Source organism: Haliaeetus albicilla, chromosome 17 (genome assembly GCF_947461875.1).
Source record: "Haliaeetus albicilla chromosome 17, bHalAlb1.1, whole genome shotgun sequence".
In the NCBI taxonomy this organism is placed as follows: domain Eukaryota; kingdom Metazoa; phylum Chordata; class Aves; order Accipitriformes; family Accipitridae; genus Haliaeetus; species Haliaeetus albicilla.
Window position 1 is genome coordinate 4658264 of NC_091499.1, and position 22471 is coordinate 4680734.

General features: G+C 36.7%; 1 protein-coding gene across 5 annotated transcripts in view; it reads left to right on the plus strand.

Moving 5' to 3' along the window:
* Positions 1-22471, plus strand: part of FAM135A (family with sequence similarity 135 member A) — a 111082-nt gene that overhangs the window by 42232 nt on the left and 46379 nt on the right. For all 5 annotated transcript variants that reach the window (XM_069804602.1, XM_069804600.1, XM_069804601.1 and 2 more), the window contains 9 exons: positions 2489-2615; positions 2984-3137; positions 5616-5693; positions 7785-7834; positions 9564-9719; positions 15616-15689; positions 15994-16148; positions 16813-19129; positions 21084-21244. In XM_069804602.1, coding sequence (XP_069660703.1) covers positions 2489-2615; positions 2984-3137; positions 5616-5693; positions 7785-7834; positions 9564-9719; positions 15616-15689; positions 15994-16148; positions 16813-19129; positions 21084-21244 — 3272 coding nt within the window. The remainder of the gene's footprint in view (positions 1-2488; positions 2616-2983; positions 3138-5615; positions 5694-7784; positions 7835-9563; positions 9720-15615; positions 15690-15993; positions 16149-16812; positions 19130-21083; positions 21245-22471) is intronic.

A 22471-nucleotide genomic window follows, 5' to 3' on the forward strand; every position in this document is an offset into this window, starting at 1 on the left:
GTTTTCTTTATGATGATATTGGAATTCAGGGCCCAGAGGGATGAGAAACTTCTTGTTTCAAAGTTACCTGGGACAAATTTTGAGTTTGTTTTTGTTACAAATAAGAGCATGTAGTGTAGAAGAATAATACCCAAGACCGGAGAAGATGAGGAGTGTATAAATATCTGTATTTATACACTTATATTTACATGTATAAATACTTACATATTTTCTTAATCAGGAAGATCTGCTGCTCACTCTAGTTAGTGACTGAAATAAGTGCCATTAATACAACAAATAGGGCATCTTCTGTTAGCTATCTTCACAGTTTTCAGTTACTACTGTAATGTCAGTGATGTCTGCAAATGATGCACTTAGCAATTTCTGAAGTAAATGGAACCAGAAAATTTAATTTTCTTTTTAAAATAGCTTTTGCTTATTTTTTACTGAAGCCTTTTTATTTCATTCACTTGCGTCACCCTTTGCAGTCTCTGTTTACCTCTCTTCTCTGTCTCAGAAGTAAGTGTGAAAAAGGGCCATACAGTCAGTCACACATATGAAGTGTTCTTTGCACAGCTTTTTCTTTAGCATATCCATCTTTGCCTTCTTTCATGGTCTTCAAATACTCCATGCTACTTCCCCCAGGTTTCTTCATATTCAAGTTCAGTCCAAACTTTTAGCCCACTGCTTGTCCCTGTCTTCATATCATGGAAAGCTATGTCTCTGTGTATGGTAGACGGCTGTTCCGTGCACTAGGACTGTGCTGGTTTGGAGGATTCAACTGGCTTTTTTTCTTTTTTGTCTTTTTCCCCCTCCAAGTTGGATTGTTTTGGTGATGTGTTTTAGGCATGGTTATATAGTAACTGAACCGGCACATCTGAATGGATGGCACAGCATTATTTGGGAGGGGAACAAGTACTGAGGAGGTGGGAATTATCTTAAGCTAGTATTGTTGTTGAAGACTTCATCTGATAAAATAATGCAGTTAAAGTAGCAGCATGTATGTAAAGCGTAAGTTGTCACACTGTACCACAAGTGAAATTCAGGCATTTCACCTGTATTGATCCCATAGCTGTAGAGGTGAACTTCCCTTCATTGTCAAAAAAACGAAAACCAGGTTTTGATACTATCAGTCAGAAATGTTATTGTCCCTGCTGACTTTTTAAAAGGTTGCAGAAAATCTGAGGGTTTTCACACATTTTTTTTCCTGTTTCTGGCTTTTCAAGTGATGATACAATAAGGCTATTTGATTTTAAACCTCAACTTAACATAGCTTGTGTGAGGAGATACTGAAACAAAATAGCAACTTCCATGCTGCTTCTATTATCTTTAGAGTAGAATGTTACTGGTGTCCACAAAATTATTTTAAGCATCCAAATTGTCTTTTGAATCAGTTTGAGGTGTGGGGAGAGGAAGAAACCTCCAAATTTACAGTGTTTCATTTCAGCTGAGCTACCCCATATTGTGATATTTAGCGAATACTTTATAGTTGCCTTGTCCATATCTGGCTTGCTTTTCTGGAGCACCTCTTTCTGAAAAACCTGAACGTTGCAGACTTCACTCCACTTTGTCCTCCGGGCTTTCCTGGGTGACAGTTTGCTCCTTTGTTTGGGTCACGCTCACATTATTGGCACCCCTTCCTTTCTGAGGGGGTTACTTTTTGAGTGTTTTTATTTTCAGAGTAGCATCCAGGTTCACCTTCTCTTGGGAACAGCCAGTATTAACGCCTTCCTCGAAAGAGAGGAGATAATTCCACTTGGTTACAGCCCTGGAGTCCTGTACAATCTACTCTTTTTATTAACCTGTCATTGCTTATTTCTGCCCATTACCTAAAAGCCTGCACTTTCCGCGTTCATTCATCTTTTGTTCATTTTTCCTGGTTCTTTCTTCTCACAAGGCTACTACTGCAGGATGCTCTGTTCTCCCAGGGGTTCAGGATGGGCTCTCCTCCTCAGTAGCCAGAGGTCAGGCATCCCTTAGGAAAAGAGTAATGACAGTTTGTGTGACAGCTTTCCAGGTGCTTGCTACTGCTTCAGCAGCAAAGTTGGCAGAAAATGAATGCTTCTTACCTGTTACAGTTCAAAATTTATCTCTATGGCTTAAACTTTCAGGAATATTGTTTAAATTAGTTGAGGTTTGCATTGGAAATAATGAGGAAGAGCTTCTACAATCTCCTGGCACAGTCTGCTGACCTTCATGGTGAGAGATGGCAACAGAACAGCTGAGGGTAATAATTTCTTAAATTTCTCCAACTAGCTGGAGACGTGCTTTGAAGAGAACTGCTTTAGAAGCATTGCTCCCCTAGCACAGCACCAGAAACTTAACTGAGGTATCTGGGCCATCCTGAGGGGTTTTAAAAAAGCAGCCCACCGTGCTAGGAACTTCCAGGATCTTACTGAGGGTCCTTGTCTCTACTGCTTTTCAAGAAAAATCAAGAATTTGTTTTAACTATGATAGTTTTGTGACATATGGTATGTTCAAATTATCAGTTCATTTGTGCTTTTTGCAGTTTTCCTCGCCCGGTGAAGAATACATGGTTGAACAGGAATGCACCAGCACAAAACAGGGACTCTGTGATTCCTTCTCTTGAAAGTGTGGTCTTTGGCAATAACTACACAAAACAGTTATCAGCAGATGTAAGAATATATCAGTTTAAGATTTTATTTGTATTTTGTTGGGCAGTGCGAATTTTATCTTATCTGCAGAAAAATAAAGAATGAACTCTGTTAGAGTTACTTTGGTGTGCCACATGATACAGGAAATGAGAAAAATTGTTCCAAAAGGCTACGTTACATGCTTGAGGAACATGCAGATGGAAAGCTTACAATATTAAGTGTTTAACTTTCTTCTTTAATATATTGCAATCCACTGAAAATTGCAAAAATGCAGATGAGGTTTGTGAAAAGAGGCAATTTGCTTATCTGTCTTTTTAGTTATTTAGTGTTAACACTTCATTTACTGTACAAAATTAATATGTGCCTCATCTTTTTTTCTGTTTCTTTAGGGTTGCAGTTTTGTTGTTTCAGAGTCTTTCCTCAGCCATGCCTATAATTTCCACTACACTCTCTGTGCCAGTTTGCTGCTTGCTTTCAAAGGGTTACATAGCTATTTCATTATGATAACAAAGGAGCTCCCCTCTTCTCACCGAATAGAACTGGGTATGTTGAATTTAATAAAATGTATCACTTTCCTATTGATGTTTATAAAGATTACCCCTCTTCTAGACTAAACTAGCACTGATTTCATACATCTTGTATATCTAAAATATTTTTGCTCAAACTGAGCTGGAATTTAATAACTCACAAAAAAAAAGAAACAAGTACTGTCACGTTACTAATAAAATTAGGAGATAACAGACTGAATTTATGGAAATATATTTTTTTCTTGTTGGTCTTGATTTGCCCTGTTATTTCAAATCGCTGTATTTAGTGGTGAGAAAATTAGAGAAACTCTTAATCCAAGTAACATGCTGCACTTGGTTGTTATAAGGAAACATTGTATATTTGTACAGAAATTGGAACTCTGTAAGGTTTGATTTAAGATGAATATTACAATGGAAACTTACATGAAAAAAGACCTACAAGAAGAAATTGCTTCTGGCTCAGTTCACAGTGTAGCTTTTTTAACAGACTTAGTTACCTAAGAATTAGGAAATTATCTGAATAGGCAAGAACTGTTTCTATAAAACTGAGCAGCTAAAATAGGCTTTCAGAGAAGCTATGTCATTACTAAAGTTAAAATTAAACTCTTACAGGACAGTCTTATGGAAAGAAATTTAAGTTTTGTGGCAGTGAAGACTTCCACTAGCTACATTTGTTAAGAGTAACTGTGAAAATATTACATGAAATGTAATGTATGGAAACGTATGTTACATTTCTGTAGAATGCAGGTATATTAGAGAGCCTAGCCTCAACTTGTGAACTAGGAAAGCGGTAGAAGTAAAAAAGGAAAATACATTGGCATTATAAAGGATGATTTAGACTTTTTCCTCATCCAGCATATAACTTTTAATCATGTAAAGTTCTATTTAAATGCAAAAAATAGATCTTTTGGAATTTACATTGCTTGTAGACAGCATTTACTGATTTTTGTATTGTTTAATTTTACCAATGTTAAAACTAAGCATTATGAAACAATAAGGTTGGAAATTGAGATATGAAAGCTATTTTAAAAATGTGATGTGGTCAATTAGTGATTCAAACAAAGAAAGTTTCACTTGTATATTACAAAATACAAAGCTACTTTTTGAAAAAAAGTTTTTTTTGAGGGGGAGAGTGCATTACAAATCTGTGCATAGAAAAATACCAGAAACTGAGGCTTTTTCTTTGTAGAAGCAAAAACACTGCTACAGTTATGGTGCAAAGAATATTTCTGTGTCAGTTATCTTAATCTTGATATGGAGGGGAACACCCTACTAAAGGAATGACTCAACTCTTAGTCTTCCTTTTAAGGACAAAATGTGCTTTTTTCCCAAATGCAATCTGTTGGCACTATTGTTGTTGTAAGGGTAGGCTTAGACTAAATCACGATGCTTAAATGTTTCAGATAGGACCTTCAATTCCCCTAAAGCATTGCTACAAAATATATATGTAATAGAAAAAAGCCAGCCATTGAGTTGCATAGTTGGGTTGTATCTTTCAAACATGATTGAAGTCACCAAAATCATTTTCATAAGCTTCAGTGGAACTTGAGTTAGACCTTTTGTCATTTCTGTGGGTAATTTAGCTTACCTTTAAGAATGCAAGCTTGAACAGAAACGCTCAAAATAAATATATGAAGAGAAAATTACTACTTACATTTAGCATTCATTGTACGTATTCTGCTGACGGTTTGTTTCCTGTGGGGGTTTTTTTTGTTATTTTTTAAGTCTCTGCTAGAATTACTTTGTTTTCTTATTTGTAAATCTTTTTTTTTAATTTATTTCAGTTATTTTGTATATACATTGATTGGGACAATGATATAATAAAAAGGACTAATGCTACTATTACTCACAATTTGCTCTTGAAAAATAACTAATGCCTACCATTAACACTAATTTTTCTAAAATCCGTAAACAGTAAAAAAAAAAAGCTGTGTTTCTGTGATGTCTGTAAGGAGATTGAAGCTCTTTGGACTTTACGAAATACACAATTGTTACTTGCATTTATTTTTAATTTTTGAAGTAAATGAACTGTTTTATAGTGGAGATTTTATGTGTGAAGTTTAAATGGCCATTGCAGAAGAGAATCTCAAGTCCTGTTTGAATCCCAGAATCGTCACTTTTTTGTTTTAAATTAAATTATGATATCTTTAATTTTGTTTCTTCTGTTTGCTTTGCTATTGCTCTGTCATATAATTTTAAGGCAAGACAGTGATTTTGCAGAAGCATGTGCAGACAACTGTTGGACTCGATAACTGTAATTGAGCATTTAAGCGTTATTGGTTTCAGGAAATAAAAAATACTAGCTTAATGTATATCACGAGTGATATCTAATCTGGAAACTACACTAAAATTATATGCTTTCATGTACTGATCTAACTGCACTAATTGCTAGGCTAGCAATAAGCTTTTTTACTAACTTTAAGGCAAATAATAAATCACAGATGAAAAAAAGGAGTGTAGTAACTAGTCATGTGTGTGCAATCCCTGTAACTAGCCAAGGCCAGCATGCAGGTCCTTTATGAACGCCTTCTCAGAAGAAAATATCCACGAACCCAGAGAGACGCCTACCTAGGTATGTTATCAAAGCAGGTGATATAACCCCTCAGATTTTTATTAATAATATAAAATATTATATTCTTATTAATAATACAAAATATTACATTCTTTTGTAAACAGGATCACTATTTCACTATTCAGGCATAGTGAACCTATGTTGAACTCTGATGAAGTCTGCAGAATTAAGCTACTTATTTCTAGGCTGAATATAGATAATAAAATGAGAAATCATTACTGTTTTTTGGTTTAGTGTTGTTCTACTTTACTAAAGAAAAATGATTGAAGAGTTCAGTCAGTTGTCACCATTTAAATAAAATAGCTAAAAATTATAGTTTCATTTAATTCATCACAGACTATTTTTTAGATAGTTAAAGACTAATACCTTTTCTTCCTGAGAAATCTTCAGGTTGCTTCTGGTATCTCAAGCCTTGATTCTTCTAAACACTACACAAGACATTCTCAAAGCTTAATGTGCATTTGTCCATATCTAAATGGCCAGTTCTCCCTTCAGAGAGTGTCAGTGTTGGCCTGATGCTAGTTTTAAAAAGAAAACAAAACTGTTTTTTAGCAGAGCCTGCAAAATTACATCAGATGTTTGCTGGGTTAACGTTACTGCTGTAGAATGTTAGCATTTAATTTCCTTTTGTCTCGTATTGTCTATTCTCTTTTTTTTTTTTTTTTTTTTTAAATATAACACTGTAATTCGGGATTTTCCATAATGATTTTAGACTTCAGAGTTTTCAATGTTGTTCAAAGCCTATTCTCAATTGCAGTGTGACAAATAAGATAAATAATCAGTATTGTGTTTCCTAAGTAAACCATTTAATTTTTTCACTAAGGACAAAATTTGTGTGGCCACAAACACACCAAAAGTAGTACCATATCTTAAACTGTTTTCATATATTTTCAGAATAATTATCATAAAGTACTGTTTAGCTAACACAGCTGTATGTAGTTTCTTTCAAAAACATTTCCAAACTTGTTTCTGAGAACTTCATGCATTTCTGCAATTTGCATATTTTCTCAGAACTTTGAGTTGTGCGAGTTAATTTGTTTGGCATTAAGTTTAAACCTAAGTATAATGGATGCAATTAGTTGAAAACCAATATATGTTTACTGAATCTAGGTGGTATCATTTGAAGACAAGTTGATTAAACACTGTTGCCATTGTAAACCTATGTTAATTACCTGTATCCTAAATGTATTTTTGTGGGTTTCGAGGCATGTTTGGTTGGTGTATGTTTTCAAGAACATTGTAGGTTTTTTCCTTAATACTGTGTTTCAAAAATGGATTTAAATATAAATACTTGTTACAGACAATTTTAGGCTTTATAAATTGTTCCCTTATTACTGGTACCTCAGATGTAGAAGGAAATCAAAACATAGTACTAAATTATTCTTTAATTGATCAGATTCCCTTAAATAGACTAGGAATGATTAACAAGGAAAAACATCATACATGAAGGAATAAATCTGTTTTCATTATAAGTCATTCAAGGTTCACATCCAGTTTAAGCTGCCATACCATGAAAGACTGATTTGCTCTTAACATTGAGCTATTGAAAGATCAATTGAACAACAGTTTTATTTTAGTCAAAATCTAATTCCTCAGTTAATTAAGGAATTGAATTTATATTCATGTAGCTTGCAAATCAGTTAAATAATATACCTTTAGAAAAATGGTATTGGAATAAGATATCTCTGGAAAATCTGATGTAGAAGAGGAATTGTATTACCTTGGTTGTGAACGATGACATTGCTGCTGAATAGCTGAGCAGCTGTCAATGGATAATCTGCAAACTGTATCATCTAAATTACAGTATTTTCAAGTATAATTCTGAATGGAAAATTGGTATCCTTGATACTCAATTGCAAAACTTTTTTTTATTAGTTGTGCCCTGTCCTCAGTCTCAGAAATTACTAAGAAATTATTTTAATGAGAGTTTATAATTTACTTGATTTAAAGTTGACTGTGGCACTTAATATGGCTTCAAGTTTTATTTGGTGGGTTCTTTTTTGTGTTTTAAAATTGTTCTGTGAGATAACTGGTTTTACTCTGCAACTTGGAAAGTACATTTTTCATGAATATGTCCTCTCATCTTTCCAGAAAACATAGATGTAGAAGTTCGTCTTGCAGAATTGTGTGAAGAAGTAAAGGTACAATATTTCCATGTATTTATTAAGTGAAGTAACTATAAAAGTTGAGTATGCTCATTTCATATGCTACTTGGGAATAAACTGTTTCAGTGATAACATCCTGTATATGGTTTGCCAACACTTATTTCAGCTCTTCCTCATTCAAAGAGAAATTGCTCAACTGACTCCAAAACTTAATTATTGATCTGGTGGCTTGGCATGTCAGAAGTAGCCATAGTAACTTTTGTATGTCATGAAACTGAAGATTATAGAAAGGTGGATTACTTGTATGAAAATCACATTTTGAATTTTCTGCATTTGTAATTTGAATTATTTGTTTTTTATGGTATCAAATAACAATGTTAGAAGATCAAGCAGTATTAGTAAGTTGTACAAAAGCAGATTCTCCAAGTCATCCCCTCATCTGGAAGGACTTGTCCTGATGCTGTCTCCTTCTCCTGTTTTCCCTACATTCTCAAGGAAACACTACTTCAGATTCTTTAAAATTTGTCTCCCCAACTCTCTCCTTAGTCAGAACTAGCCCTAGCTGAATAGCTAATTTCCTTGTCACAGCTAAGTTTAAAGCACAGGTTAAAACTTTTTTTAAAGATTGTCCATGTTTTGCTGTGGAGTGGGCCATCTGACCAGCTTTTGAAGAACAGTAGGCTTACCTTTCATTACTGTAGTAGTAATATAACTGCAAGGAAATGTAACACTGGCTTTAAAAGGATATCATTTGTATAACTGGAGACAAAGCCAGCACAGTTAGCTCTCTATGGGCAATAGAGATTGCTTAATAAGATAATCTTACTTTATATATCAGAAGTTTTTTTGCATTTGCATAGTTTCTGTGAATTCTTTAGTTTCTCCCTTAGCTTGCTAAAGTATATTTGTATTTTTTCCATTTTCTCCTTTCTGTTCTTCTGTGCAGTTCCTCTATATCCACTCTCACCTGTTAAGTTGGTGTTTCAGTATTTGCAATCCTTTTTTCTACTTGCTCTTTAATATTGCTGGAGTTGCGTCTTTACTATCTTTGGTTTTTAAACCCTTTGGCTCAGTGCCTTATGTGCCTGCAATGAGTTTCTGAAAAACTTTTTTTTTTTCTATAATGGCAGAGAACATAAGCCTAGCAGTCTACAGTTGGCTGGCGTGGGACTATATCACAGGATTACAGTACATTGTTAAGAAATAAAAACTTGTTTTGCACTGAATTTGTCTTGGTGTGATCTGGTTCTAGGAAACCTATACTGTAACACTGCTTCCTGATTATGCTTAAGGTGTATGTAGATATATAGCATCATATAAATGTTATTGTGAGTTGTGAATATTCTGAAATGGAGATGTCTTTATTAAATTTTTACGACTGTATCAAAATTGGACTAACATAGTGAGTATTGATTTTTCTGTTTCCTGATTCCTGTTCCTTTCAGGCACGCTGTATTTTTGCATGTTAGAAAATACAACATTTGCAACTCAGTTATTGTTGCCATAAATGGAATTGTTGCTTTAATTTAAGCTCAGGAGTCCTAATTCTAAAAGACAACTGGATAATATTTAAAGCAACATAAAATAATCTGTTAGTGTTGTAACATAGATTAATTCAATTCTGATACTTACACAAAACAGTTCTCATTTGGAAGTTACTTTTTAAATTAAAATTCTCACTAAGATAAAGTATACTTTTTTTTATTCTTGTCTGTACATTACAGTCTCATCTGTTAATCATGTAAATATTTTTTCCTGACTTCAGAAAATGGAAAATCCTGATGAACTGGCAGAACTTATAAATATGAATCTTGCTCAGCTTTGCTCACTTCTTATGGCTCTCTGGGGGCAATTTCTGGAGGTCATTACCTTACAAGAGGAGGTCACAGCATTGCTAGCACAAGAGCATCACACGTTAAGAGTAAGTATTGACTGTGGCTTTAGGAACTCTGGCATGTTCGTACTTTTACTGGGACACATTGTTATGGAAATGTGTATCAAAATGAGACTCCAGATTCTAATTTTTCTAGTTTTATTTGGGAAAATTAGTTGCAATCGTAAAGGGAGCAGTTGTATGGCATTTGTTAGCTTGTGTATCATATTGTTAGAGCTTGTTCTTGGAGTATAGTACATAAAATATGTTATTTATGTTTATGAACCAACAAATTCATTGATCTTTTGAATAAGAAAAGCAGTTCAGAAGGCAAATTGCAGTCTGTGGAATAAGGTGTATTTGTGCAGAATGATGTATTTTTCTGCAGGATCCAAGCCTAGTGCCCACCCTGCATTTTACTTCCCTCCTGCACTTAGGCTGCCTGCTTACATCATAAACCAAAGTGTACTTTCCTTCTGAATTAAGAGTTTATAACGTTCATAACCTTTGAAAAGTCTCTTAAGTGGGATTTTTAAAAAAGAAAAGATGTATTGGAAATTATCTGGCATGTGAGTATGTGTATATATGTATAAATATATATATAGTGAGTACCTACACAGACAGTTGATCTGTATATATGTATACACAGTTGCTGTGGACTTCCTACATGCAAAACTACAGCAATGCTGGTTCCCGTAGTGAAATATTCTCAAGTATGAACTAAAGCATTACCCTTACTTTCTACTAAAGATATTTTTCCCTCCTGTCTTTTGTGGCCAAGGATTTGAAGAAACCTAGCATTTTAAAGTTTTCAGAGTAAGATTTATTAAAACAAAAACAAATAAACAATGACACTCACCACCCCTACTCATCAAACACACAGCATGATCTTCAGCAGGCCTGGCATCTTTACTGTCTGCCATCACCATCTGTGTATTTCTCCCACGCGCATTATAGAATAGGTCATTTTAAGAGATTATCTGGAGGCGCTTCTTGTACAACCATTTACAGAGAGCTTGTTAGAAGGTCTGGTTAATGTGAATACATGTTAGTAGTGCTTTGTAATAGTCACAGTCCAAAACAAAGTCTGTTTTAAGGCTTTAGTTCTCAGGGAGTTGATTTGTCTCACCAGCATTTCTGTCACTTGCATCAAAACCATTTCTCTTTTGGTTCTGGAGGGGAAACCTGTGAAGGATACTTGGGCTGTGGTCTTAGGTACAGACTTGATAAATCACATTGTTTGATGAAGGAATCATTGTTGTGGAAGTGGCCTATTCTGGAGAATAAATGGAATCTTTCAGAAATAGCACAAGGCTCATTTGTTAGACGTGCTAGCTGTAGGGAAGTGTGATCATTTTACTGGCTATCTATGAATCTTACTTAGCTTTCTCTGCTTTTCGTATGAATTCTGGAATCCTTCAAGTTAACTGGTGGAAGGTATGAAATGAGAGTACTGTTTCACTTAACCTGCACTTGCATTCAACTGCTGGTATGTTAGTGTTTGTACCAGTATATATTTAATAAAACCAAAAGAAGTATGAATATTTTTGCTTTTACTGCTCCAATGTTTTAAATGAAAGAAAAGATACTGCTAATGATTATCCTTTTGAGTTGCTGTTATGCCCACTTCTTTTGTAATACGTCACTATGCATAAATAAACTTCTTTAAGTTGAGCTCAGAGGTGACCCTTCTTATAATTGAAACAGTTGAGCTTATGTTATTTCTGAAAGAAGTGGCTAATTGCTATTTCTTATTGAGTTCTGCAGTTACTGGATACTTCATTATATACCCAAACATCAAAGACTCAAAAGGAGATGCAAGACATGGGTAATCTTAAACTTACCTTTTTATTTAGGGCCTGATAGCGAAGAGCAAGCAGGCTGATTCTTTAAGAATCGAGTAATTTGGCATCAGGAAGGAAATTTTACCTGAGCCAACTTACAGACAACCAGCAATGTGATGTTACTTAGTTTTGCAAACACTAATTTGCAAATGTGACACTTGTCTTCTGTACTCCAAGATGTGAAGAGCTTGTGCAAATACTTTGCAAATATAGGTAATTAAAATATAAATAAGAAACCATAGCTCCACTGGGCTTCCCACATGGCAGTAGAGCAGGAGCCAGCAATCCATAAATTCAGTAAACCCTTAAATTAAGAAGAGATGGTAAATTTGAGCCTTGTCATTTCTAAGAGTGTTTTTGGTTGTTGATTTTGGATCCTGTTTTGCAGTGCTTAGTATAATAATTTGTAATTTGTCTTAATAATCTCTGGAGAATTTATCTTCTGAGGGTTTGTATAAACTTTTTTGGGGAAACCTACAATGATCATGTTTAACTAGAGGCGTTATCTGCACCTACCAAATGATGCGGGCTTTCTGGTTACTGAATTTAGTTGAGATTTGAGAGATGACCTACTAATTCTCCTCTTGAGAGAATATCTGTCCTTTCTGGAATAAAATTTTTGCACTATACAAAATTCTATTCTTCTAAATAATCATTTCTATTTTGGAAATCGATACTCTGATACATTCGCAACTGGATTTTAACTTTTCATCTTGCAATATTTACAGACTATACCCTCCATGGGAAATTCATCCCTGGGAAAGTTTAGTATTAATCTAAGATAAATGAACTCTTTTAGAGAGTCATTAATCTGACTGGTTTAGATATTTGTGTTAAAATACCCCCTAGAAATGCCTGTCATCTGTATTTGGTCAAAGGACTTTCACCCTCTTTGTGTAGATGCTTATGAAACAGGTATTTCTGCTGAAGTGTTGTTAGAAAATAAGGTTATAATGAAATAATATATTTTTAAGTTTTAAAAATTATTATTTTAATAATTTTACTTATTTTTTACTTCATTTACTTAAGTATTTAAATATTTAACTATTTTCAAATACTTTGAATATAAAGCTACATAAAAGAATCAGGAGCACTTAGGTATACTAGAACATCCATCAACTACATTATCACACTGATAAGGTTTACAACTGCGTTTTATTGAAAAAAATGCTTAGAATATGTTATTTGATATTACAAAAAGTTTGCACACTGAACTAATTCACCTCTTTGTTCCATAGTGACATCTTCTGGTAGGTCCAAAATTCTTTCTTTCAGTTTGATTAGTCCTAAAATACGAGCACTAAGAACTAAGATCTCAGACTGCTACTCATAAATGTGCAGGGACTCAATATATGTTCCGCGGCAGTTTTTCTATCTGATTTTACCTCCACTTCTGTTTGCATCGGGAGGACCATAAAAACGTAATTTTGGGAAGTGTTGTAGGGACTAGGAGTAGCTGATACAATTTCCTCCTGTAAAGTCATTGTAGGGTCGGCCCAAGTCGATACCACTGGAGTCCCTGGCACCAGCCGGTAGTTGTTCTGGTTCTGCAGAGCCTGTTTAGCAGCATCCTAGCAAATGTCGTGGTCCTTCCATAAGTTAAGCAGTGATTAAACATAATAAACTATTGTTGGCTTGGGGTTTTTTCTCTCCTTAATATTGATTTATGTGGGCTTTCGGAGCTTGCTTTGAACTAGTTTTATACTGTTGCTATTATGCTAAAAGCTGTCTGGAGCTGGTAATCAGATTTTCTTCAAAAGCACTAGAATTAATTAATTACAAACGAGATTTATTGCAAACAAAAAAAGCCTTCCTTTTCTATTTGAGAGAGTGGCAGAATTCTAAAGAACTGTTCTCCATGTAACGGCAGTTACCTTACGTGGTAAAGGGATTGCTTGCATCTGAAGTCAAAACCATCTTGCTTGCCTCCTGGGAAACAGCTTTATGCTCTCTTCTTGACTTGAATGACAGACATCTACTAATTGGGCAATATTCCTGTTACTGTTTTATTTCCTGTTACCTGATTGATTAGGCTCTAATTAATTTTTTAATTGCTTGGTTTAGAACAATAACCAGTCCACTCTTCATGATCAATTGTTCTAAAAACTAGTTTTTAACCTGTAAAATTGTCTCTAAATCTATTTTATAACAGTCTTCTCCCTTTCTGAGGGAGAGGTTGGGGATTAGCTCTGACAAAATCACATATTTGGAAGGTAGATATCTGTTTAGAAAAGCCAGCTGGGAAAACGCAGAGGACTACTTAGGAACACTGATTCTAATCCCACATGTGTATGCATGAACTCCTAACATAATTTCGGATGGAAAGTGGGTAGGTCTTTTGTGTGTATGTCTGGTCACTGCTGAGACTGGAAGTTGCATTTACAAGAAAGTATCAAATTTAGTGTTTTCTTTTTACTTCAAAACAGTTTCCATGACTATTCATGGATGATGTTATGACTGAGATTAATTTCCTATAATAGAGTAAAATGAATTCTGGGAGGTTGGGACAGGACTTTCAGCTTCTAGTCCAGGTTAGAGAGAGATTGGGAGTTTAATGTTTGTGGTTTGTGGTTGGTTTTTTTTCTTGGAGCAATTTTTTCCCAGTTTTTCGTTTATTAAAAAAATAAGAAGTAGAAGCTACAGAATATAAAACTTCATCCAAACGGTACTCTCTCAAAGTATACTGGGCAGTGTATCAGGAGGGAAAGCTAACTCCCCTGCAAGTGCTTATCTCTGAACAAAAGTTCACGTGGTCCTGAGAGTCCGCTGTTTGCCAGCTAATGCACAGGGTTCTCCTAGTGCCATGTCTCTGCTCGGGGTGGATGCGGATGCTGATGCTGGCCGCAGCTCTGAGTGAAGTGAAAGAGCTGAGGGAACTGAACTAGGTCTGATATCTGCTCCACCAGCTACACTGCAAACTCGCACGGTCTGTTTGGGGAATTAGATAACTTAAGAGGAAGACACAGGGTATACTGAAGAAATAAAGGAGTAGGGGGCCAGGAGATGGTTGGTAAATAAATGATTAATTAAGTAGATTAGCCACATATGTGGTCTCTAAGTGGGATAGAAATTTTATTTTAATTGATATAAACAAATTGATGTTTATGCCCGTTAATGCACAAACACTTGCCAACAGCCACTGTACAGCACATTCTCTTTTTTTGTATGTGTTGTTACAACAAACAAGATACTATCATACTGCATTGAATTGCTTTTTTTTTTTTTTTTTTTTTGTTGCAGGTAATTGGGCAGTTGCAAAAATGAATGTTCTAAAAACGCATCTAGATTGAATTAATATTTTTGTAATACCAGAAATGTGAGAAATCTCATCTTGCAAAATCTTAACTTTGGGTTTTCTAGATACTGCATTTTCAATACATTGATTATGTTTTTATTTGTAGTAAATTGCTGTATAGATCACACTATTTCCACAGTATGTATTTGATGATAAAAAAAATATGCTCCCCTATGTTATAAAATACCATTTTAGTATTGTATGGTTTATTGACTTCAGGCATACAATTAAGTCTTGAATACAGTGCTTCTAATTAGCATAGATTTTTTTATTGTCTTTGTCATTTGCAGTCAAAATCTTTACAAACATTTTTTTTGCACAATGATTTACTGTGGGCTAAAGAGTATTCATGGAAAGTTTGAAACACATACTTCTCTGTATTTTGAGACTGCAGAATATCTAATGGGTTTCTACTTCTGAAAGTAATTCTCAAGCACGTTCAGGAATGTCCATCAAACAGTCATTGCCTTTCTTCTCATTGAAATTTCTCATAATATTTTTGTGTGTTATTGTTTCAGGTGAGCCTGATTTGGATGATTGATTTCTTGGTAATCAAGTTTTTAGCAGGCAGTTGAATCTAATATAATTCCCCTCAGTCATCCAGTGCAGAAATTAAAATTCTCATTTCAGTCGCTAGTCTTGTCTGTGGCATCCTTTTCCCTCCCACTCAGACTGAACATTTAAAAAAAAAAATCTCTCTCTATAAGACATAAAAGTTAATAACATTGCTGTGTAGGAATGCTTGTGGATTTTCAAAAATTGTATATAATATAAAATAAGCTCTAACTTTATTTGGATCTTGCAGGTGCGCAGATTTGCAGAAGCATTCTTTTGTCTTGAGCATCCTAGGCAAGCTGCCCTTGCCTATCAAGAACTACAGTGAGTAGCCTTTTGAAGTGCACAGTATGTAGCATGTAGTGCTATTATTCTATACCTTATGTTGTGTAGAAGTACTGCCTTGCAAAAATACTTGCATAACAAGTTCAAGAGAAACATATGTTCTAAATATAGATTTGAAGTTTTTTAATGGAAGTTTAAGAAGTTTAATTAAATAACTATTAAAGCTATTAAATAACTAATTAGTAGAACAGCTTCTACTAAAGTGAATTAAACTACTGATTTCTGTTAATATAAAAATAAATAGTTCTATTTTTTTCATGTAGGACTACTTCCTTTTTTTCAGTGCTCAAAGTCATCTCCAGATGTGTGCAGCTATCAAAAACACTTCCTTCTGCAGTTCTCTTCCACCCCTCCCTATTGAATGCAGTGAACTAGATGGAGATATGAACTCCTTGCCTATAATCTTTGAAGATCGATATTTAGATTCGATTACTGAAGGTAAACACACTTCACAGTGCAGTTTCCTTTTTGAAGAAATGAAGAAAAATTATGTAAAACCTGAGTATTTTTCTTTACATTTCTTGCTGGCTTTAAAGGAGTGCATTTATTTTCTAGGAAATGTTTCTTTAGTTGGAGTTTTGAGGATGTGTCAAGGGAAGGGTCCAGAGAAGGGCCACAAAGATGATCAAAGGACTGGGAAGCCTGCCATAAGAGGAAAGGCTGAGGGAGCTGGGTTTGTTCAGCCTTGAGAAAAGAAGGCTTAGGGGAGACCTTATTGCCATGTTCCAGTATTAAATGGTGGCTAGGAAGAAGATGGAGACTCCCTTTTTACAAGGAGTCACATGGAAAAGACGGGAGATTCCGATTGGACACGAGGAAGATTTTTCACAATGAGAACAACTGGCCATTGGAATAATCTCCCCACGGGAGTGGTGGATTCCCCAACATTGGATGCTTTTAAGGTGCAGCTGGACAGGGTGCTGGGCTATCTTGTCTAGACTGTGCTTTTGCCAGGGAAGGTTGGACCAGACGGTCCTTGAGGTCCCTTCCAACCTGGTGTTCTATGATTACTAGTGTTTTATAGCTTCAGTTACCTGCATAATCTTGTAAACAATCTTTTTTTTTTTTTTCCCCCACCCCCTCATCCCTTTTTTGGTGAAAGATCTGGATGTACCCTGGTTGGTAGTTCAGAGTCTTCCAAGATCAGAGTCCAATAAACTGGATAAATTTGAAGCTGAAGAAGGTTTTGTAGCTGGTTTTACTAGCCCGGAACTGAAAATAAGACCTGCAGGTGCCTCCAACCTTTGGCATTCAGAAAGTGAAAAGATGCTAACAAAAACTTTGAAAGGGAAAAATGAAGATGCAAATAAATCCAAGGTTAAGGTTACTAAGCTCATGAAAACGATGAAACCTGAAAACACAAAAAAAGTCGTAAAACAGAACTCTAAGGACTCTGTGGTCTTAGTAGGCTACAAATGTTTGAAAAGTGCACCACTGGAAGATGCCTCTAGAAGCTCAGAAGGCAGGCCTTCATACAATGCTAACGAAGGGCTGGACCCTACATTAGGTGGATTTCCTTGTGATACAAAGACCTGCACCAGGCAAATAAGTCAAAGAGAACTTCTGTTTTTGCCATCTGGAACTGAGGAAAAGACTGCCAAGATTGAAGGTGTCCAGCCAGGTCCGGGTAGCCCTGTGCACTGTGAAAATGCAGCTATTTTTGGTAGACTTACTATCTCCCAGACAGGTTCTGGAACTGTACACGCAGATAGTGGTCTACAGCCCAGAGGTACACTTGAAGGTTGTCATGGCGGTCAACCAGCTTCCTCAGGAGTCAGGACAATTGAGGTCAAACCAAGTAATAAGAATCCCTATGAAGGAGAGAAAGTAACTGTTCACATTGGATCGTGGGCTGAGTTTCCGCAAGATGGAGTGCAAGGAGAGAATCTGCAGACACCCAATATTCAGTCTTCAGAATCTGGAAATAAGTTGAATTCAGGAGAACAGGAACCAGTGCTTGAAAAGGAAGACGTCCACGAAAGAAACTTCCGACATACCAGTGACGTCTTGACAAAAATGAAAAGTAATCAGCCTACTCTTTCTACAAAAGAAAGTCAACTTTCTGCAAGTGGAGACATGACTAAATTACCAGATGTTAGCATGACATATGCCTCTTCTAGGTTTTCAGATTCCGGTGTAGAAAGTGAACCAAGTTCTTTTGCAACTCACCCCAACCCTGATCAGGTTTTTGAAAATGTTCAAGGGCAAAGTGCATACAATGGTGAAAGAGTATTTCCTCAGCTTTTACTAAAACCGGACTGTGCTATAAAAAATGCAATAGAAAGCCACTGCACTGAGAGTACCAGCGCTGTAAGTGAAATACAGTCATCATTGACATCCATAAATTCTCTGCCTTCAGATGATGATGAGCTGTCACCTGATGAGAATTCAAAGATATCTATTGTACCTGAATGCCAGCTAAGTGACAGTAAAACGGTATTGGATCTTGGAGCAATTGACTTGCCAAAATGTGATGACAGTAAAAAATCAAACACCACTTTGCAGCAACAGTGTGTTATATTTTCAGGGCACTTGGATAACAAAACTCTGTCTATACATTCCTCGCTCTCAGGAACAAAAGATCTTTTACACTTAGTTGTTTCAGATGAGGATACGTCTACTGATGTGAAAAGTTACAGCCCACAGGCAGGCCTTGGCACAACCTGCAAGGACTCTCAGGACCTTGAAAGGCATCTTAACACTACAGAAGAAACAGTTAAATTGCGTTTGGAAATTGCTTGTGTGGGTGAGCCATCTGTTGTTTCAGGTTCTTCATCTGTAAATGCAGTGTATGAGGTTGAAAAAACAAATGAAGGAAAACATAATGAGCCTTTAGAACTGAAGGAGACAACTGAAGAACTGTCAGTAGCTAAAAGTGAAACTGGTACAGATAATCCTTCCCCAACCAGTAGTACTGACATGGTAAAGCAAGGGCTTGTCGAAAACTATTTTGGCTCTCGAAGCAGCACAGATATTTCAGATATTTGGCCTCTGGACAACAGCAATCCTGTTAGCCCTCAAAGGGAAACATATGAAAAACAAATTATTTGCTCTTCCCAGCAAGATGAGGAAGAAGAGGAGGATCAAGAAATGATTGAAAATGGGTATTATGAAGAAACAGACTATAGTATATTGGATGGAGCTTCCAGTGCTGACCAGGATCATGGCTCAGCAGAAGAGAGAGCCCTGAGATCTGAAAGGATTGATAGTGGGCATCTGCGAGACGGAATGACTGTGCCTCCTGTCTGTACTCCTGGTTGTCTGTCTTTTCCCTCTTCTCTGAGAGACTCTCCTTGCAATGTTATCTGTTCTTCAAGGAATAAATATGATGCAATTACACAACAGCCAGGCAGCACATCCTACAGCTCATCTTCATCTGTTTCCTGGTATGAAAGCTCCCCAAAACCTCAAATGTTAGCGTAAGTGATTGTTTTAAAATAATTTTTTTTACTTTTAGAAATGATGTTAATGTAGTATAGAAGGGGAAAAGAAGCATGGTTAGGCTCTAGAATGACCCAGGGCTGTGGCTTGTGGATACTGCACGTTCAAGTAACATCACATTTCAGATGTTCAGATATAAAGTGTGTTAGCACTGAATTCCTTCTATCAATTGTCTTGTAATTTCATGTGGTTTGACAAAATTCAAGCAAAACACAATTTTTTTGTTTCTCTAATATGTTGCTTTTTAAAAAAATAAACATTAGGCTGAAAAGTGGTGTCATAATGGCTACTGGGCATAAAAATGGTGTTTTATGAAATGCAAGCTGTTAAAATAGCAAGCATAGGAAAGTATGCTTTGCGTTTAAACATGTAAAACCAAAAACATTCTGTAACTGGTTGTCCATCTACTTAGTTAAGTGAAGGAAATGTGCAATACAGGCCAAGGTGATGGCCTTATTTTTCAATCTTAACTTCAAATATCCAAAATGTAACGCCTCAGAGACCACAGTGCTCTAAGGGATCCCAGATTGCACCTTCTTTTGCACTAAACATAGGAGTCCCTGGTTAACCCCCTGCTGCTAACTGAACATGGGAAGCAGCAGCTTAATGTGTCGTATTGGAGGTAAAAAGTTGCTATCAGAAAGAAGAAAGCTTAGAAGAGAGGTAGAAACAAGGAGAATGCCAAGCAGGCAGGAGAGGTAAGGGCAGCTGAGAACAAGAGGAAAGATTGAGCAGTGGTGGAGGAAAACAGGTTAGAAGTGGATAGAAAAGTAGCTTCTGAAATACTGGAGAGTGGGTACTGGAGCGGGAGGGGTGAAAAGCAGAGACTGTTTAGCATGTTCTGTAACAATAAAAGAAAGAGGGAGCTCAGAGTAAAATCAAGGACTTGTCCTTGGGGCAGGCAGAGTCTCCCAGAGCGTGGGATAACTGGGATTCCAGAGGGCACGATCTGCTCCGTAGAGAGCCAACCTTGGTACATTCAGTTCAGAAAACATGCCTTGAGTACCAACTAAGTAACTGATGCTGCAGAGTGATAAGACCAACCGCCTGCAGTGCTTTCTGTTTAGGCTGACTTCCTTGAGGCTTGCTCTTGCCAGTTAGTGAGGAATGAGCTAAAGATAAAGCTGGGGAGAAAAAAAAGTAGAATGGGAGGAAAACGGTGAGCAGGTAGAAGAGGATGGGATGCAGCATGACACTGTGAGGGATCACACAGAACAGACGGATTAAGGAGGGAAAGAAGCATAAGGAAACATAAAGCTTGAAGTGCTGCAGGGAAACTGATATGCTATTAATTAGGTAGGAAGGTCATACACAGAAAACTAAGGGAAGGGGAAGAAAGGGAGGGACGCAAAGGAACTCCTAGCATGTGGGGAGCTCAGCTATTAGAAACTGTATAGTGTGTGCCTTCATATAATATGTAAAAGATAGAGGTCTAGATCACCCGAGGGGCTTTCTGGTGAGCAATTACAGCACTGGCTCCAGCTCTCTGCTGACCTAGGAAATAGGCTTGAAGTTTGGCAACAATCATCAAAAGGCAGTGGAAATCTTTACCTTGACTTCTGATTGGTAATAATTCCTGTAATTTTATTACTGCATTTAAACAAAGCTGTTGCTTGCTCAAGACCAGAACTAACCCAGCATCTTCAGTGGTTTCAGAAATACTTCAGAGTTTGTGGAGACATTCAAAGGAGAGAAGAGAGTAGAGCTTGGGATATGGATTTTGTTACACAGGGGCTGTAGGAAGCTGCAATAAAAAATATTTTGAGGAACTGGCTTGTTTTGTGAAGATAGTAATTGGATAAATATAGTTTCCTTGATATCAGTTACATAGAAGACAAAGCGAAAAGACAGTAGAAGATTGTATCCTAGGAGACCTTATGTTTGTTTGGCAATAGTGAATGTTGCTTTATCATAAATACGGTTTCGTTCCAGTTTCCTACAGGCTAAAGAAGAATTGAAGCAACTTAAACTTCCTGGATTTATGTATAGTGATGTTTTCAGACTGGCTTCTTCAATACCTTATTTCAGTATGGAAGAGGATGACTGTTCAGAAGAAGGAATACATCTTATAGTCTGCGTTCATGGCCTAGATGGTACGCTGGGAAATGTGATACTGAATGAGATAGCAGTTCACGTTACTGGTCAGATTTAGCTTTTGTCATTTGAACTGTGAACTGAATGCTTCTGAAGTAGGTTCACTGGAGGGAAATGGGAATCTGATATTGTACTGCTACATTTGACAACGCGTTCCACGAAATTGTTTAAATTAAGAATTTTATCTATGTGTGGTTTAACCCCAGCCAATAACTAAGCACCACCCAGCCGCTCGTTCACTCCCCCCTGGCAGGATGGGGGAGAGAATCAGAAGGGTAAAAGTGAGAAAACTCATGGGCTGAGATAAAGATAGTTTAATAGGTAAAGCAAAAGCCGTGCATGCAAGCAAAGCAAATCAGGGAATTCATTCCCCACTTCCCATGGGCAGGCAGGAGTTCAGCCATCTCCAGGACAGCAGGGCTCCAGCACGCCGAACGCTCCCTTGGGAAAGCAAACGCCATCACTCCCAACGTCCCCCCTTCCTTCTTCTTCCCCCAAATTTACATGCCGAGCATGACGTCCTCTGGTGTGGGATGTCCCTGGGGTCAGTCGGGGTCAGCTGTCCCGGCTGTGTCCTCCCCCAACTCCTTGTAGCCCCCCCAGCCTCCTCGCTGGTGGGGTGGGGGGAGAAGCAGAACAGCCCTTGGCTCTGGGCAAGCACTGCTCAGCGGGAACCAAAACGTCCCTGGGTTATCAGCACTGTTTCCAGCACAAATCCAAACCACAGCCCCATACCAGCTACTATGGAAAAAATTAAGTCTATCCCAGCCAAAACCAGCACAATGTAACATTTGTGTTTAGTAAAACTTTCATGCACATAAACCCATTTTATGCCATAGTTCACATTAGATACATCTTCCATTTTTTTATGTCATACAGGTATTTGTCCGTATCATGGTAATAGAATGGAGTTACTAACAAAACAGTTTTGTTTAGGATTTGTAATGTCACGTTGTCAAGGGAAATATGTGTATCTTGTTAGGAAAAAAATAGTATATGTAAAATGCAGTCAAATGTTTATGAGGTTCTAAAAGGTTAGATTGCTGAATCGCAGAATGGTTGAAGTTGGAAGGAATCTCGGGAGATTGTCTAATCCAACTCCCCTGCTCAAAGCGGGGTCACCTACAGCAGGTTGTCCAGGACCCAACCCAGTTGGGTTTTTGAATATTTCCAAGGACAGAGACTCTATTGTAGTAGAGAAAATCTCTTGGTAATTGAAAGGATCA